Below are 19,257 nucleotides of genomic sequence, written 5' to 3'. Positions count from 1 at the left end.
AATCCACTCCTCCAAATGAAGTTCAAACACCTGAAAGATTCTTCCCCAGGTCAGTACAGGATGTGTTTTATGTGCCACCATAGGGAGTACTGAGAGTGTTGATGCCGACCATCCCGCAGCATTGCAGCGTTTCTGCCCCTGGATGGCTCTCCAGTGCAACTGGTCTCTTGGTCAAATTATGCAGAGCTTCCAGGGCAAAGGCCTTTGGAGAGCATGTCCAGGTAGGGGCTGATCTGCGTGTGTTAAGACCGCTAAGGAAGGGCTGCTGGTACCCGGGAACAGGTGTTTCAGCCATGTAGGGACCTCATGTTCTGCAGCTGGGCTTTACTTGATGGAAGGGATAAAAGTCTGCCATCCTGCCAAAGTAAAATGTTAGTTAAAAAATTCATGGGAAAGAAATGAAAAACAACCCATGAAGTTGTGATCTTCTTAAGGTCAGTGGCTGTGATCTGCTGTGTAGGTGAGATCCAAACCTGCAGCCCCAGGGAACCACGGAGCACAAGCAGCTGTGTGCTCAGCACTTGAAATGCCACCCCCTTGCAAGAATGGTTATTTAATTGCCTAAATACGAAGTGACAAGAAGGACCTTGGCTCCAGCCCCAGTTTTGGAGCTGTTGGCCTGTGGCTCCTCCACATGCTGCAGGAGCAGCATGTGTCAGCTGTATAATCTGGAAATTGAAATGCTGAAGCCCGGATCAGATAAGATTGCTGGATAAGGAAGAGGACTCTTTGTCTTTCTGAAGCTTGGGTCTCGTCTACTTTGTTTTTCTTTTTTTAAACACCAGGATGGTGTCGTGGCAAATGCACGTATTTCTGGTGGGAGTTTGGGGTCCTTGGCTTCTCAAGGTTGTGCTGGGGGGCACAGGGGAGGGAAGGCTGTTGTAGCTTGGTTTCTGCACTGGATCATCATCCCCACTGCCTTCTCAGCTGGTTATGGTGCCAGTCCTGCACAGGAGATCCAGCACCACACAACCTGTCCCAACCAGTATGAACAAGTCATATGAGTCCAGGCAGTCTCTCTCAAACTTGGCTTGTGCATCTCACAGGGTTTGTACTGAAACTACAGCATTTGCCTCAGCTCTAAGACCTGTTAAGGTACAGATCATTTTTCCCACCTGTGAGGAAGAAAGAGTGGCAGCTTCTGGTGATTGGTTGGCTGTTGAAGCTGCTATTGCATATGCTGGACTTCAGTTTCCTTATTTAAAAAATATTATTTGGAGTGCAAAATAATACTAACAGAAGACACCAAGGCTGTTTAGGGGTAGACAGTTCTTTGGAAGCTGCCCTTTGAGGACTAGCAGAGGGGTATGTGATACCTTGGCTGTCACCTGGGGTGTTTGCTCACTGTTGCTTGTCCTCCAGCACCACTGTGCATGGTCATGTTGTCCCCAGCAGCACTACCAGAGGAAGAACCAATTGTGTGGGGGCTCCTCAGCCATTGCAGGTGCAAAATAAACCATTTGACAAGCAGTTAAGGCTAATAATACACTGTATTATTGCCATGTACCACCAGTTCTCTGGTGATCTGGAGCAGGGCTCATTTAATACGGGTCAACTGGAGAGTAGCAGTTCTCCATGCCCTGGTGACAAACAAGGGCATGAACCCTCCAGGTCCTGAACCTTGGATGTCTAGCAAGGCAAACAACATGAAAGGCTGCAGGTTTTCCCATCCCTTTCCCCCTGCCTGTGCAACTGTGCCCCATGTTTTCCCCAGTCCCTCCCTTTTGGGCTGTGCGTCGTTACTGGGTGCTAATTGCTGATGCTGATCCCCTACTCCTTGGGAGGTTAGTGGATTCTGGCACTGTGTTAATAATGTGGGGGCACTTGCTATCATATGCTGGGTAATGAAGAGGTCGCTCTGTTACAATGGGCTGGTACTCTGGTGGATAAATTACGAGGCCAAAGGCAGTGTTGTTATTCCACCAAGGGAATGAGATTATTACTGAGGAAATTGCAGGCCTGCTCCTGTCATTGTTTTACTACTAGTGTAATAATAGACTTTGTTTTATTAGTATAAATGATTTTCCCCCTTTTCTCCCAGCTGAGTAAGCTCCATTCCTTCTTACATCTCCAGTGACTCCACATAGTCAATGCCAGTCATGTCATGCTGAGTTCTTTAGTATTATCTGTGTTTTCAGAGCAGTTTAGAAAATATTAATTGTCTGGGCAGTTCTTTTGGTGCTGACCAATGTCCCTGTGTAGTAACTTCTCTTTACAGCTGCTTGTCATTGTGACAAGCTAGGATGACCCAGGGAAAGGCTGAGCTGCACATTGCAGTCCCAGCAATGGGGGCACCCCTGGTCCCAAATTTGCCAGCACTGGAGACCATGCAGTGGCCTATTTCAAAGTAATGCTCTTTTATCATCTGCATGAACATCACATGGTCTTACCAGCAGAGGTATGATGTTTGCAATGGCTCAGTGCCACTTTACACTGTCAGAAGGTCAGTCTTGTGAAATCTGGGAAAAAACCCACATTGGATGGAGGCCTCTTCATTACGGGGTCTGTCTTTCAGGGTCTCAGCACTTAGATGCTTCTCTGAGAACCCTGCACAGAAATAATTCAGCAGAAATTTATCCAAGCCAGGTGTCAATTAAAAGGGAGAAAGCTGTTCCTCTTAGTGTTAAATTTTTAAAAAATTACAAACCTAACTTTACAAATAAGGAAGATATCTCTCTATCTCTCTATCTCTCTATCTCTCTATCTCTCTATCTCTCTATCTCTCTATCTCTCTATCTCTCTATCTCTCTATCTCTCTATCTCTCTATCTCTCTATCTCTCTATCTCTCTATCTCTCTATCTCTCTATCTCTCTATCTCTCTATCTCTCTATCTCTCTATCTCTCTATCTCTCTATCTCTCTATCTCTCTATCTAGCTATATCTTTATGGTCAGAGGTATGGGAGAGAAGAATGTTTTAGTCCTTGTCAAAAATACATTGGTGTTTTGCATCAACACTGGAAGTTTTGCAGCTCATAAAAAATTCATAAGGCTTATTGAGGAAAACAGAAAGGCAATTCAGTTGTCTATTTTTTGAACACTGTCATGCTTGCAAGAGTTTAAGCCAGTCTGGATTGATATTTCTTGTTAAATGCCAACTCTGTGTTATGATCCTCTCTGGATCATAGTTCAGCGGCTCAAAAACAATAAATGACAAGATGGCCTGGCTTTGTGGAGGAGAAGAAAGGAGAGTCCAGGGTATTTTGCATTTTTTTTATGGTGTTCCAATCTCCTCTTCAGGGTCCTTTTCACTTCTGCAAACACAAGACTCAAGGTGAAAAGTAATTGGACAAGGTAACAAATGAGTTAGGGCTTGTTGTATTTCCCACTGGCGAGTTACTGTGTTTTACTTGTGACCAAGATCAGCTTCTCTGACATGGCCTTTCCTGTACCAGCTAACAACAAATGGAAATCTGCCACAGGTATGAGAAAAGAGGAGCTTTATACAGGACAGGCACTAAACCAGCATGATTTATATGGACTGAGGATAGCACTTTACATTGCATTAGTCTTCCAGGAGTGCCCTGATCCCAGCAGCATCTTTCAGGGGTATCTGATGTGAACTGTTGCTCTGCAGACTGCAGAGCTCTTCTGCAGGCAGAACCCAATTTGTGTGCACCCTGCTCTGCAAGGGCTTGGCATGTGAAGGGAGGCATTTCTGAGCAGACTCTCCTTGCTCTTACCCAGGGGATGATGGCAGCTCCATTGGAGACCTTCCACCAACAGTGTCCTGTGAATCCAGCAGCAGGACAAGGCTCAGCATCCCCCTCTGCTGTCTCATGTCATCTCCTTGCAATGGATGATAAATTGTCACTGTGGGTGGAAACTAGTTGGGAGAAAGGAAAGTGCTTGCTGGGCCATGGGAGGGGCTGCCTTGTTCCATAAGGCTGGGTGGGTGGAAATGCCATCCCTTCCCACAGCCAAGCACTGTTCCTGTGCCAACAGCCTTGGGATGCAAGGCAGTGATTAAATTTTACTTCTGTTTCCTCATTAGAAGTTGCGATGCTGCCGTGGTGTTGGGGTTGTGGGGACAGCGCTGGCTGAGTGACACTATCCCTGGCTGCTCTGGTCTCTGAGAAGCCATGCTCTGGGGACATGCTCAGCAGCTGAGATGGCTTTTGCTCCTTGCTGTGGCTTTTCAAGGACTCGGACACCATTTGTGTCGCTGCTTCTGCAATGTCAAGCCAGGAAAATGGCAGCTTTCTGAGAGCTTTGCCAGCTGTTTCTTTTGCCCTGTCCTCACCTGACTGTAAATTAAGAAGCAAAAATCACCCCAAGTCCTGTTAGCTTCTCCCACCATTGGCTTGCAGGAAGGAAGAATGATTTAGTTTGGATGCCAGGACAGGGAGCTTGTGGTTCCTGCATGTTTGACCAGGCAGGTATAAGCAAATAAAGGTGCCTTGGGATCTAAGCTGCACATGTTGTTACAGTAATTGGTTTCTGTGTGGTAATATACTGCATCTTTATTCTTTTCATGCAGGCTGAATAACTGGTAAATGACAGGTCCCGCTTTTCAATTCCACCGTGTTTCCAGAGGCTGTGACACTTTTAATTTTTGCAATAGCTGCAAGCAAAGCAGTAACTGTGTTCCCTATTTCCCACAACTGTGGTGCTGGCTTTGTTGTTCCTTCTTAATTCCTCTGTCTTGACTTGAGCTATTTGATGTTTCCGAAGCTCCTACGAACACTGTAGTTAAAGTTACCCAGTGCTTGGTCCTGATCAGCCCCTCATGAGAGACACACTATAGGTGGCAGGAGCAGGGCAGGAGAGGTGCATTTAGCTCTATTGAGTGTGATGCTGATCACTGAAGACATCTGGGCAGGGTGCAGGTGTACGTCTGTGCTTTGTATGCCTGCCCAAATCGGCAGGGTTTTGCGTGCTGAAGTGTGCAAAGCTATGTGACGTATTGCGTGCGCTGGTTTCTGCTAAGAGATGGGACAGCTTTTGAAAGGCTGCTCTGTTAGAGCCTATGGACATTTCTTTAGGTCCAAATGACTTAAGTGGAAGTAATTTTGAGGATGTGATTTTGCATTTGCTTCAGTGCATTTGAAAGGTCTGCTCAGGACTATTACAAAACCTTCGCCCTATGAGCAGCAACTCAGGGAAGTTTGGTTTCCCAACTGTTTGAGGCCTTGGGCTGGATTCTCTGGTGTTTTATAAAGTGTAGGTCTAGCTGATGCTTTCCCTGGAGGCTGAGTGCTCACCATGGTCTTCGCTGTGTATTTTCCAATGGCTAGAAAGGTTTAGTGCAGATGCTCTGTTGCTATTTTCTCCTCTAACTGGCTGCACTTAGTTACTTAGAGGTCTCTAACCCTCAGTCCTATGTGGGTGAGGCAGGCTTGCAGGGTCTGGACTTAAGGTTTCAGGCTGCGAAGGAGAAAGGCTTATGCTGCTGTGATGGTTTCAACTGGTATTGAGTAATTTTCTTCATAGTAACCACAACAGTTGCTTCTGAAGTTAATTACAGTTTCCTGTGAGCTGGGCTCAGCCCAGGCAGATAACACCTTTGAGACCACAGCTCTCCCACCTAGGCTGGCAAACAAGTGGGACTGATTATCCCCCTGTAAAACTGGTAACGCTGCTAACAGCAGATGAAGGCTGTTTGCTAAAGGTCACACAGACCTGCTGTAAAGCATTCCTGAGATCACACAAGACAAGAACAGGGAGAAATTGTGGTCTCATGGCTTAATAAGTGATTGCTGGAAATTTGGGATGTGGTTGAGTACACTGCACACTCATGGAGGGTGCCCCAGGGGCACAGGAAGGATGCTCTTATTTGTAAAGCCACTAGTTGGGATATGAGCTTTTGCTTTCATATACTCCCTCTACTCATAGCCAGGAAGCAGAGCAGAGTGTGTCCCATCCCCTGCTTCTTCCAGCTCATCATCTGCTGTCATGGTCCAAACCCATCCTTACTGATGAGTGAAGCCAATGCGACAGCTTATGCACCGGAGTGAGAGGCACGTGGATTCATATTCCCCTTCTCCTGAGGTGGGTGTTGCAAAAGTGGGACATAAGTGAGCATTTTGTTTTACTTCTCATAGCTGAGGCTTCTTTCCCTGGGAGCTGCTCCAAATCAGAGCAGGAGGGGGGCCTTAGAAGAAATCTTATGGGCTTTAAATGCTCTGCTCCTTAACACGATACCCTGTAGTTTTAGGGCTAATGCGGAAGCCCCCTCCCAGGGGAAGAAGGTAATTGAAACCGCATTTTCTTAGCTAAGTAATTAGATAGATTCTGGAGAAATGTGGACATGTGGAAAGTTGAAAAATATAAGAGTTGTGTGCCCTTAGGCTGCAGATGAATGTGTTGGTGCCTTTCCGAGGAACACTGGCTCGATCTGTTGAATTATAGGACATGGTGAGACCAGCTCAAGCATGATGCAAGTCCAGGCCTTGACCAGGGGAGGCTCAGTGAGAAAGGGGTCCCTTTCCTGCTGTGCTGATCTGACTTATGTATCCGTTTCCTTGGAACTTCTCATTGAACACTGTAGTGCTCTTTGCAGCAAAAGGATGCACGCATGTAGCTACAGGATTAGGAGAAAAAACTCTCCACATAATTATATACTCGCTGAAATTTTAACTGAATGGCACGTTTGATGTGACCAACTCACAGGTCACTCAGTTACAAGGATGCTGCAAAGACTGTGCTGACGTGTATTTCATTTATGAGTGTTTTGACCTTACATCTACTGGGAAGTATTTTATGTGTTACAGATGTAACGATGGGCTTTATTCCCTAGATTGAACTGGTCGTACCTAATGGCTGTTATTCTTGCACATTCTAACAGCTGAGAACTTGTTCGGATGTTGTCAGACATGCTGAGGGGATATTGGGTCTAGCTCCTGTGCTCAAGTGCGTGTAGTTTGCAGGGTCTGGAAAGAGCTCTGGCACTATTTCTGGATGAGATTATTTAAGCAAAGGTAAATATACTTCCAAATGGTTCTGTGGTGAGGTCGATTCCACAGTCAAACTCTTCAGAGTTGCCTGTAAGTTTAAAATACCGGTTTCTAGTAATTGGTATGTGGACAGTGTGGCCTGTTCTTAATGGCAGGAATGAAGGCAAACAAGCACACTGGGCTCTGGAACACCACTGCTGTGTGCTGAGTAGCACCAGAAATAGTCAGGTAAGATAAGATACTAAATGCTGCCTATATTCCCCTGCTTCATTTTCATTATCATTTTTGCAGCTTTTTCCTTCAGGGTTTTTGACTAATATAGAATCTTTTTCTTACATCTCATCTCTTGACTTCTGGACCATTCTTTCCTGCTCAGTTTTCTTTCTCTCGTTCTGACTTCTCAGCCTGATTTAGCTTTGAAGTTGTCTCTGCTTCAAGCAGGAGGTTGGTGCTGAGACCTTTGAAGTCCCTCCAACTTTTATCATTCTGTGATTCTGGTTTTTACCGGTCCTCCAGCTAGTTGAGACTACTATGCACAAGATCTCCCTTCTTTCCTCCTCTGCCCAAAGCTGCTGGCTTGTTATATTTCCCCAGATTTCAATGCTTCCTTTCAGTGTGCACGGTCTTTTTAAAGTCACTTCCCTCTTTCATAATTTTGCACTTGCCTGAACCACCTCTTCACATAAATGCAAGACCAAACTGGTTCCTTTGAGCTTCAGCTAATCCATCATCTCAAACTGTTTTTACTTACGTAGACTGCCATTAAGATTTAATTAACAACTGTTCTTGCTGAAGCTTCAGTCCTGGTCAGCAGGGTTGGAATTGCATTAAATAGAGTCATTAAAAATGCAACAGTATTCATGATATCAACCTTGTAATATGAACCACTGCTTTGTGTATATGGTTTAGCATCATAATAAATCAAGAAGCTCCGAAGTTGGAGTCATGTGTTCACCTAGTTTGTAATTGCCATTTGCCTTCTCTGATAACATGTTAAAGTCCTGGTGGCAGGAGATGTCACCGAGTACACAGCCACTGTGTGGCATGGGACATGCTGCCATCTCCACACAGTGCATATCATCTTTCTCCCTTTTTCCATTCTCTTCCTGAAGTCACCCTAGAAGCTGTCAGCAGCACCTCAGGGACACTGATATTGCAGAATTTTACCTGCTTTGTGTCAAACATGCCCTTCTGTCAGAAGATACCTGCCTCAAGGACTGTTTTGCCCTCTTTCCACAGGTCCCATTAGCAGTATTTTAGTAAACCGCTATGGCAGCCGACCTGTGGTTATATTTGGAGGCCTGCTCTGTGGTGTTGGGATGGTCTCAGCTGCCTTCTGCACCAGCATCCTGCAGCTCTACATCTGTGTGGGATTCATTACAGGTAAGAACAAAGTGTCTCCTTTCCACCCTCACTTGAGATTCACTTCTGGTGGCTTGGGCACCCCCCCTTGGGGCACCTCAGCCAAATGCAGTGGGAACCTGGTGGGACAGGGGCCCTGGCTTGTCAGCTGTTCCAGATGAGCTTTAGCAAAGAACATATCCCCTGCTAAACGCCGTGTTCCTGGCTGGACATTGCGTGCAGGATCTTAGCAGGTCTTTGCAGCTGAGTGCTCTTGGCCACAGGCGATGGTGAGAATGGACATCAGTGCCCACACCTCCCACTGAAGCAAATGCAGATTGACTGCTCTCTGCCCTGGGCAAGGCCAGCCCTTCAAGATACAAGTGCAACTATAAAGAAAGCACACGTGTTCCAATATAACTGTGCGTTATATTCCCTCTATGAGATACATGAAATGAGATTTCGGGAGTTTGCTTTGGTTTACTTGCCCTTTGCTTGCTTGTGAGGTTAGGAGGTCCTTTATCTGAAAATAATAACCATTAGAGTTGATTGAAAATGTGCAATATTCTCCATATTGAGAAAATAATAACTCTATATTTCCTTATTGAAGTTATAATTTGAGTTTTCTATATTGAAATATGAATTTCCATATTGGGAACTCAAGCATGAGAAGGCATAGGCTCAGTCCAGCATCTTTACAGCCTGCAGGTGCTGGGCTGTTGTTTTTAAAGGTAGGTGGAACAGAATTCTTCTCCTGTGTGATAACTGTAAGCATTTTTGTTTGATTATTTTGGCTAAGGGGTAGCCAATGTTTCTTCTAGTGCAGCTAGGACATCTGCCTGAAATCAGGACACAATGAATTCAAAACTGGCTTTTGAGGTTCAAAGTGTGTGTTATAATGAATGTTCCCTATTTCTCTGCAGGCACATTAAGTGTTGCTGCTTTCTGAACATGAAAAGTGTAAGCTCAATATTTAAAATCAATACACGCAGCCACTAGCAAAGTAAATTGGTATAGAAAGTTTGTCATCCCATTCTCCTACACCAATATTGCTTTATTAAATCTTTACAGTAGTGAATAAATCCCCATGTAGGATTCCCTCTCTTAAACCTTACTCTTTTGAAGAAGAGTCACAGTAATTAGATGAAACTGTGATATTACTGAATGCATAAATCTTGCAGATTCCTTGAAAGAGATTCCAGAAACAAAGTGGTGAGAAATAAAAATAACCAATGTCTCCCATAGATAAATTCCATATTTATCAATGCATGACCTTGAATTATTCCCTCCTAAACAAATGTCATCTAACAAGTTGACTAATGCTGTATTAGCACAAGGAAACTGTAAATTCTTTGCTAAAAATATATGCATTCTGGTGAGCAGAAGGGCTCAGACAAGGAGCAGTGCTGGAGGGAGGCACCAACTCCTGTTTTCAAAGGTACTTGTGTAGAAATGTGCCAGGAGGGAACTTTGTGCCAAACCCCAAAGGACCTAGGGTTAATGAAGTCCCTGCTCTTTTTCTGGTCCGAATCTGGTGCACTGCCCATCCCAGCAAGTTGATAGTGCCAGCAACAGGGTACAAGGGCAAAGCTGCCCTCATGTCTCCCTCGTCTTTAACGCTGTGGTGTTTCCTCAGAGCAAAGCACATTTTTTGTTTTGTACGTCTCTCCCTCTGCTTGCTGAATGAGGACAGCTGTATGGATCAGGTCTTAGCTAACAAACCATAATTTCCAGGCAAGGCGTGCATGTGCCAGGGAAGGAATATTAATTTGACAGAGAGAGGAAGATGCTTGTAATCCTGCTAACATGCTTGATGCCTCTAATTATGCCTGAAGTGTTTTTGTTGGTCAGGCCTAACATGGAAGCATTCAAGGGCAATTATGGAGCTGCGGGCTCGTCACGCAGCTGAGACAGCATTACTGTATGAAGAGAGAGACTTCTGTGCAGGAGATTAGTGATGACTGTGAAGCAACCTGTAAATATCTCACTCTTTCTAGCCTCCTTCCTACTATCCTGAAAAGGAAACAGACTGACATAAATGACCATGTTCATGTAATTCACAGACATGAAGATAAAAATAATGTAGTTGGTACTAGGAGGTCTCTGCTACAGTCCTGTGCCTTTGGCATATTAATAGAAATCTCTGCAGAGGAGCAGAGCAGGATGTATCTGTTTGTGGTGGAGGGAATAGACACGGTGATCTCAATCACCTTCTTGATTTTGTCTTTTTCCATTTGCCTGCAGAGCCTGATCTGGGCTCTGCTGTTGGAGGCAGCTCTGAAGCAACTCTGTCCTTGATGGCACCGAGCTGGGGGCGGCACGAAGCACTTTGCCTACACTGTAAAACCCATGTTCTCTTCCTCACTTGTTTCCCTGTAGCACTTAGGAAGAGAGACGATGTTTGCAAGCTGTCGAGCTGGATAGATGCCAGCCTGGATGCATAAAATAGGTGTTTAGGCATGCAACCTCTTCTTCAAGTCGTCAGCAAATTTCAAAGCTAAATACAAGACAATAACAACTGGTCAGAGTTTAGTTCAATTAGACCATCACAAAATAAAATGGCATCCAGGGTGTAAGACATTGACTAATGTGATGGCAGTCTTACCTCAGCTGTTAATGTTGACCATTGAAATACATGGTAGGATCTTCCATTGCTAATAAAGTAGGAACAAGATCAATAGCTACACGGCTCATTCCTGAACCACCAATTTCCTTCTAATACGAGTGAGATGTATTTAATCTAGGGAAGGACGCTCTTTCTGGCACAAGCTTGCTTCTGTTCATGTAATACCACCAACAGGCCTCTCTGTCGTATCCCCAGGGAGAAAATGTGGTTGTGTGAGTAATGATTTCAGCCATGAAAAAGCTGCTGTAGTTTCTGAAAACTGGAATAAAATGGATATAAATATTTCCAACTAATGTCAGCCAAAAGCTTAAAGTAAATTGAAATTCCAGTCAGTCAATTTGAAACTCTCCAAATTTAATTAATGGGAAGAGCATGAGGTAATATTAAATTAGATTTGTCTGACTGGCAAATTAATGTTCACATAATAAAATATTTGAGCTGATTATTGTTTAAGTGGGTAGCTGGCATCCAGTCTCATTTTCCTTCTCCGCACGACATGTGGTAGGTCCCTACCAAAAATGACTCTATGGAAATGATGGTTCAGTTTCTGCCCTTACCTACCAGCCTGGGAAATAGAGAGTTAAAGCAAACTCTGATCCACTGTGTTGCATCTTCTCAGGTGAAAGAACATGCATTGCTCTATCTGAGCACCATCAAGGGCATTCTTTAACCAAGGCTGTGTTTTTCGTCCATAGTTCTTGGGTCAGTCCTCTCACAGAGAATAACTTGGCTCCTTAGGCATTATGAGCAGCCTGCACTTTCCAAAGACATGCTCTACCAAATATGTGGACTATCTAGAAAAGTTCATGCTGAGAATGTCCTTCATAGCAAGATTCATTTTAATCTGTTGCCATTTCAATTTATTTTTAATGCTGTAAACTTCCAATTTTTTTTTTTTTTTTAAAGAATCTTAGACTTGGCAAAAATCATAATTTTGTGAAACAATTCAAACTGAAGCTATCCAACATCAGTTGAATTCTGCTGCATCAGTTGGGTTCTACTCTATCAGTGACTAATGACAGTGTTCCTTAATTAATTTTGAGGACCTTGACCTTTCTAAATTCTCTTCTGTAAAGCAATACACCTAATTATGTACTGCACAGTTAAACAAACTAATTATATAGACTAATGAACAAGAAAAAATCTGCATGACCCTGTTTTTAGGATTCATGTTCTCTGGTATAATCACTTCAAGGATTACATTTCTGCTTTGTTCTAATGTGGCTCATTCTTTCCTGGATGAAAGGGTGGAAAATATGTGGCATGATTTTGAAATGTCATTTTTATGGAGTTCTGAAAATTTAACTTTTTAAGGAAATACTGAACACCATAAAAATGTTTGAAAAGAAGAGATGATTATATGCTAGTTCTCTCAAACAGAACAACTGAAAGTTGAGACCATCACAGCATTTGCTCTCTCTGCCTTCAGATTTCACCTGTGCAAGAGAAGCTAGCTGACTGAATTAGCAATGCAGATTAATAATACCATTTAAATATCTAAATGCAATAAAAATACATTTTAATTAAAAGAAACACTCTAGGGTCCTGTTTAATTATCATCCTCAGTAGCTCTTTTGCTGTGCACTTGCAGACCTCTTAATCTTTTACATCAGACCCGAGTTGCTCACACCACCACGAGTAGCGGCTGAGAAGGGTGATGTTATTATCTGTGCAGGTCTGTCAGCCTGGCTGCAGTGCTGGGTACCCACCACCCGTGGAAGTGGTTGCCAACCCCAGCCATGCATGAAAAGGATGCACTTGGGTGGTTAGCACTGTCCAAGCCATAACAACCTTCCTCAAATTGGGAGTTGTAATTTTTTTTTTTAACAGATACTTCCTTTTCTCTGACAAGGCTGCTGTGTCTGAACAAAACCAGCCGGCATTCATTGAGGGTATTCTTTCAATTTATTCTGAAGCAAACTCTTTGTGCTAGGTTTGCCACCCTAGAGATCTGCAATGCAAAAGGAAGGGTGTTCCCTGAACAAAAGTGTCTTTCTGGGGTCTGGTTACCCAAATGCGGTAGCAAGAAGCTTAGGGATATCAGTTGTCCACGGATGTGCCTAAAGCTGAGAATAAACGGGTCTCAAATCTTCCTTTGTGTATCTCAGCTATTGTTTTGTGTTCCAGGACTTGGCCTTGCCCTCAACCTTCAGCCATCAGTGATAATGATAGGGAAATACTTTCTGAAGAGAAGACCCATTGCAAACGGCCTTGCTATGGCAGGCAGCCCTGTGATGCTTTGCACCCTGGCTCCTCTCAACCAGTTCCTTTTTGACAATTTTGGTTGGAGGGGCAGCTTTTTAATTCTTGGGGCAATTTTATTAAACTGCTGTGTGGCAGGAGCTCTCTTCCGACCCATCGGGGCAGCCACAGCGTCAGTCAAAATCCAGACAACTGAGGAAGGGAAAGGCACTCTGAAAGAACAGGACACTAAGGATGCCATGGAAATGAGTGGCCCCACGAATGTCGCCACGGAGACCAAAACAGAAGAGGAAGAAGGAAAGGACTGTTGTGAAAAAATCAATCAGTACCTTGATTTCTCCCTCTTTAAGCACAGAGGGTTCTTGATTTACCTGATCGGAAATGTACTCATGTTCCTGGGTTTCTTTGCCCCCATTGTTTTTCTGGCACCTTATGCAAAGCACATCGGCATTGACGAATATTCAGCTGCTTTCCTCCTTTCGATTCTTGCTATCGTGGATATGATTGCCCGACCTACCACTGGCATCATTGCAAACAGCAAGTGGGTGAGGCCACGAATCCAATACTTTTTCAGCTTCGCTATTACTTTCAACGGCACCTGCCACCTTCTGTGCCCGCTGGCTTCTGGCTACAAGGGGCTCGTTGTTTACTCCATCTTTTTTGGCTTGGCCTTTGGCATGGTTTGTGCCATGCTTTTCGAAACCCTCATGGACCTTGTGGGAGCTGCCCGCTTCACAAGCGCTGTTGGCCTGGTCACCATTGCGGAGTGCTGCACGATATTGCTGGGACCGCCTATTGGAGGTGAGTGTAATTTCTTCCTCTGCCTCCACTGAATTGTCACTTATATTTAACCTCTTGCAAGCAAAGTTTGTGATATTATATGTGTTTTCTCTGCTTCCCATGCACAGTTTTTCCACTAGTAATTGGACTGAGAAGGCAGGTCCTAGGTATGTCCTGCATCATTTCTTCTTTACTCTTTTCCATGTAGTCAGACAGTTGAAGTCAAGAATTTTCAGAGTGATATTTCAGTCCCTTATGCCTTCAAATACTTAAACTGAACTTGCAGAGTGGGACTTGTGCAACACCAAGAACCTCTCCTCCTGGAGAGCCTGTTGCAAAAGGCTGGACTTGACTGCAATTTAATCACAGTGAAACACAACAGTTCTATGAAATCTTCTTGTCAACTCAGACCAAGTATTTGCTATTTGTCTCTAAGGCTCTGAGTAGTTCCACTTACAGATTTCAGCCATCTTAGAATATCTGATAGATTTAAGGCTGTTCCAAAAATAAAAAAAAAAAGGTTTATTTTGGATGGCATGGTTTGAAATATCAAAAGACAGAGACCCTCAAATGTCCATGTTGACAATATTTAACCTCCAGCAGGGCTTATAGTCATCTCCAAAGAAGTGGGAGCAGAGACCTCCTGTGATTTCAACAGCCTCCACTTCTTTCCCTCTGTAGCTTGTGCTCACTTAGTTTTCTATCATGTTTGGAAGACACCATATTTGAATTTGGCATTTGGCTCAAGTACGGCCCTTACCAAATCCAAGCCATCTATGAATTAAATGACTTTATAGGCAACATCTGCTCAGTGTATAGATACCATACTATCTATATGCCCTGTCCTGCAATTAGCATTTCACTTGTAAACAAGCTAGAATAACTGGTTTGGTAACTGATCACCTTTAAATATGCTAAAATGTTTAATTAAGTTCTGTTTGCGTTCTATATTTGGATATATACAAGCTAAACTCTGCTAATTCTTTTGGTATAACAGTATCATAATAAATTTAAGAATGACCAGAAAGAAGGTAGTTTTAACCCATTTCCTTGATTCACAACTGAGATCTGACTACTACTCTCTATGACACATTTTACAGAACCATTTAATTCTTTATATTACTATAGGAGTTCATACAGTGTGACAGAAGCAGCTGTATCCTCTTGCTGTCATAGAGATTCATAATTTAATTAATGACAAACAAAAGAAAATAAAATTTTAAACCGACCATTTTCTGAACGATATAAATTTCTGTGTGGAAGATTGAGATAATGACCAGAAGCTGCTAATGAGACTAAAGCAGTTCTATATGTGATAATCAGTAATATTATTTTTGTAGGGTTTTTCCCCACCATTTTAAGAAGCAGCAAATTTATTGGTTCTTTGGCATTTTAATAACCTACTGCAGGGTTCTGCTTTAATGAACTAAGTAAATTGTTCCCAGTGTGTTTTATGACTTTATCTTATTCTCAAAGGAAAAGAGGCAAGACTATCCTACTGTTGAATTTTCCAATACTCTACTCATTAAAACTCTCATTGAAACCTATTTAGGAGACCTCTAGGTCATCCTGATTAGCAGAAAAGGAAAAAGTTGTGGCAATTAGCATTTGGTTGATGTTTCACCAGTAACATGAAAAATATAGTGCATTGAAAATGTGTTCCACGACATCTAGGAATGATCCAGGAAGAACTGTTGACCCAAACCAGTTAAAAAATATTATTTTTATGATTCTGTGAAATCTGTTTGGTGGCCATAAAATCCCTTGTTAGTGTAATGCAGTGGGATGATTAATCATCAGCTTTTCAACATTAGGGGTCAGTCAGGAAGTAATTAAAGATCCCTCTTTTTAAGGAGGAGAACATATTCCAAAAAGTCAGAGAGCTGATGGATGATGAACCAGTTTCAAGGAGGACTGTCTGTACTGTGAAGGCCAGGTTAGGAGTGGGTCTTACTTTAATTAGGATTTGGGATGTTAAGGATGGTCTCTGTTGCACCAGTAAATGGGAATTAATGCTCAGGATCATAATCCCAATAAGATTTGCATTACATTTTGACATAATGGAGAACACTGACATTTCAATTAAGCCATCTCCCTTCAATTACTCTGTAACTCCATAGCAGAGGCATTAACCTTTGAGAGGAACCTGTCACGTTTGTCTTGGCATTGAAATTATCTGACATTGACAGCATCATCTTTGCTTTCCCTGGAACTAAAGTTTTCCACTTTCACACAGTGCCCTTTCATCTTCAGATCACAAGTATAAATGCAGAAAGGGCAGCTGTGACCAAAAGCTGAGTCCCCTCTAGTGCTGGTGAATGACCCATGGTGGAATAAATTAAGTCTTTGTCAGGAGTCCGAGATGAGACGCAGTGGCCAGGTGTCGTCTCATGAAGGTCTTCCCGAAAGCTGCTGCTTTTGCTGGCACGCTGAGGACACCAAGTCGAATGGACGTCCTTGTAGCTGATCATTGGAGTCAACTGGAAGACTGTCTTACAGACTCTGTGATCAGAGGAATTAGTTTCTGCATGGAAAAAATAGGTGTGCCTGAGAAGTCCAGACTTTTCAATGTAGGTTCTTTGTCCCCTTCTACTTAACTGTACAAAGTATTGGTAGTATTACCTGTGTCAGTGTTAACTACCCACAGGCTATATAGTGAAACACTTGAAAAGTATTTGCAGGATCAGAGTATTTCTGGGAGAGATCAGAAATATAGAGAATGTCTTATCATAAAGCCACAAATGTGTCCCTTTGTATTTAGGATCTCAAAACACAATATTATTGCCTTCATCTCTAAGTTTCTTTTCCTTTTGTTTTTAAATAAATGTTTTACAGGAACTCTCATTGATACCTTTGGGGACTATAAATATATGTTCATTAAATGTGGAGTTGTGATGGTCCTGGCAGGAACCTTCCTGTTCATCATGAATTATTATAATTATCGTATGCTTGCCAAGGAGGAGAAGGAAAGAAAGGCAAAAGAAGAGGACCCTAAATCTGTAAGGACAGAAAATGAAGGCAGAAATAACTGGAACAAAGAAACCACACAGGATGGGCCTGAGCTGGAACCTTTAAGAGAGGAACAAGAAAGACTAAAAAAGGAAGTAAATGGCACAAATGAGGTTTAAACCTGTTCTCATAGGCTGAATGGGAAATTACTTCTGGGTTACTTTCCCCAGCTGTGAAATCTCACTATGTTTTTAAATTTTGCCCTATGCTGTGTCATGTGCATCCTCTTTGATGTAGGACAAGACTAGAAGAGAACAAGTCTAGTTTCTTATAAAGTGCTGTGACACACAGTGCAGTATCCATTTGTCTACCAAAGGTCCCGCAACGTTTTTCTTCAGATATTTCACATTTCCCAGAGGGGCTGAGTAAGGGTGTAACTGATACCCCACTTTTATTCCCTGTACTACAGCTGTACTCAGGCCTGTGGCCATCAGAGTCAATGCAGGGCCCTTCCAGCAGCCTGAAAGGGCTTTGCATTGAGTACTGTGGTGGCTGGATCTTCTCATCATGCGGTCAAAATTCTTTGACTATTTTTGACTGCAGTGTCAGAATTGTCCCAGGGATTTGGTGCTGCCTTCAACTGGCAGCTGCACTGTGACTTGCATCTCTGGGTCATGGAAAAGTAAAACAGACCTTATACTCATCTTGAATCCACCATGAGAGAGTTGCTTGAAGAGAAGAAGGGCAGTACAGATCTGCTTGGGAAGTGGCAGCAAGGCAGCCAGTCCTTCTGGGTGGTACATGCTAGGAAGGAACTAGAAACTAGGTGGTTCATCATGGCTTGACCAGGGACTTTCTCAGGGACCTCTGCATTTACAAAATGCCTTGAGAAAGGTGATGTTATGCAGAGGGCCAGCACAAGGCCAACATGTTACAGGAATCCTTCTTCCAGGTCCTTTGTCTGTGCAGGGCAGAAATTTAGTTTTAATAGGTTTAAACTTTGATCTACATTCAAACAGCAAAATTCTTTAAAATTTTCCCTAGGAGGTTACAAAGTCCTTATTATCCAATATCTGAGTGCCTCACTGGTTTTAGCATGCTTTTTATTTTACAACACTCTAGTGAGGCAGTAAGTGTTGTTACTATTAATTAATTTTGCAAATGAAGAACTGAAGCACAGAGGAGCTATGGGCATTATTACATCAGTAATAAAGCTTAGGCATGCCAGACCTGAAATGGGATCCACTGCCCTGAATTGGGTGCCTCAGCCATCTACTTGAAGCAAAACACTGGCAGCTGAGGTAGGGGGCTGAAATCCCACCTGCTGAGCACAGGTGTCCTGCTAGAAAATACGAAATGCCATGGATAGTCATGCATTAAACCACAGCCCTCTCTGCCCTTGCACATCATACTACTCAGGATTAATTATTTTAAACACTGTTTTAGAGCCGTGACCTCATGTTGTGTTTTTTTAACCTGATTGAGTTGCATCCATCCTGGAGGAAATCCAACACGGCTGCCCCCCACCTTGTCTGGGCCAGGTTAGGCACCTCCCTGGTGGTAGCACTGCAATACCTGGTGGTGTCATGCCATCCAGTTTCAGGAAATAAAGTTTCCCCAGGTCACTGATGCACAGCTGAAACTGAGGCCATGCAGGAGCCTCTCATCCAGTGGTAATAATTGTGAGCTGGGAAGATCTGGACTCTGACAGCAAGCACTGATATATTTTATAATCAGCAGCTGTTGCTGAAGAGCCCTGGATGCTGAACATGGCATCATGTAAATGAATCATTGGCCTTTTGTGGATTTAGCTCCAAGTGGCTGGATTAAAAACAAGGACTTCTGAGGCAAATCACCCAAATCTGAAGCTAACACCAGGCTGTAGACTAGGTCTTCTCTTTCTTTGATTCAATGGCACCCTTATGTGATCACATGAAGTTTTTTTACATGACTTCGTCACTGAAGAACTGTATTTAGTCATCACTTGTATAAACACTGTGAAGAATGGCTTGTAAAAATGCTTTCATAAATGCTATATGCTTAAATTTAGATCACTCATATCTTCTTGCACAAAACCTTTTCTGTGAAACCTTTTGTTCCACTAAAGAATAATGGTCTTTGGCCATTGACTTCAGTGGGAATTAAATTTTATCCTTATGTAGTATCTTGCATTTTCCCTGAAAAATAAAATCTGTACAATATATTTAGGCTTTTGTTGTTGTGTTTTTAATATTCTCTGTTTCTGTCAAATATATCTATGGTATTTTAGTAAAAAAGGCATTGATAGAAGGTCTTGAACATTTTACAATATGCCTTATAGAAGCTTTAATATTCTTAATAAAACTCTTATAAAAAATGAAATGACTTTACATTTGCCTGTTGGGATCTGTAGGGTAATTCTGCCTTTCTATTCAGTAAGGAATTTATCCCCATAGGGTTTCTAGTCCTGGCTCCACATACATGG

At 42.9% G+C, this 19,257-nt stretch overlaps 1 protein-coding gene across 11 annotated transcripts in view; it reads left to right on the top strand.

Annotated features, from left to right (window-relative positions):
* Positions 1-18,996, top strand: part of LOC102093310 (monocarboxylate transporter 2) — a 41,977-nt gene extending 22,981 nt beyond the window's left edge. For 8 of the 11 annotated variants that reach the window (XM_065075464.1, XM_065075465.1, XM_065075467.1 and 5 more), the window contains 3 exons: positions 8,135-8,278; positions 12,990-13,865; positions 16,680-18,996. In XM_065075464.1, coding sequence (XP_064931536.1) covers positions 8,135-8,278; positions 12,990-13,865; positions 16,680-16,972 — 1,313 coding nt within the window. In that variant the 3' untranslated portion in view covers positions 16,973-18,996. Of the gene's footprint in view, positions 1-4,594; positions 5,991-7,050; positions 7,124-8,134; positions 8,279-12,989; positions 13,866-16,679 lie in introns of those variants that run through there. The other 3 variants (XM_021291777.2, XM_065075468.1, XM_021291779.2) reach the window with 3 other exon arrangements.
* Positions 18,997-19,257: the final 261 nt, after the last annotated feature.

Source organism: Columba livia, chromosome 10 (assembly GCF_036013475.1).
Source record: "Columba livia isolate bColLiv1 breed racing homer chromosome 10, bColLiv1.pat.W.v2, whole genome shotgun sequence".
NCBI lineage: Eukaryota > Metazoa > Chordata > Aves > Columbiformes > Columbidae > Columba > Columba livia.
The sequence above is the reverse complement of the archived record's forward strand: the minus strand, read 5'-3'. Positions and strand labels throughout refer to the sequence as shown.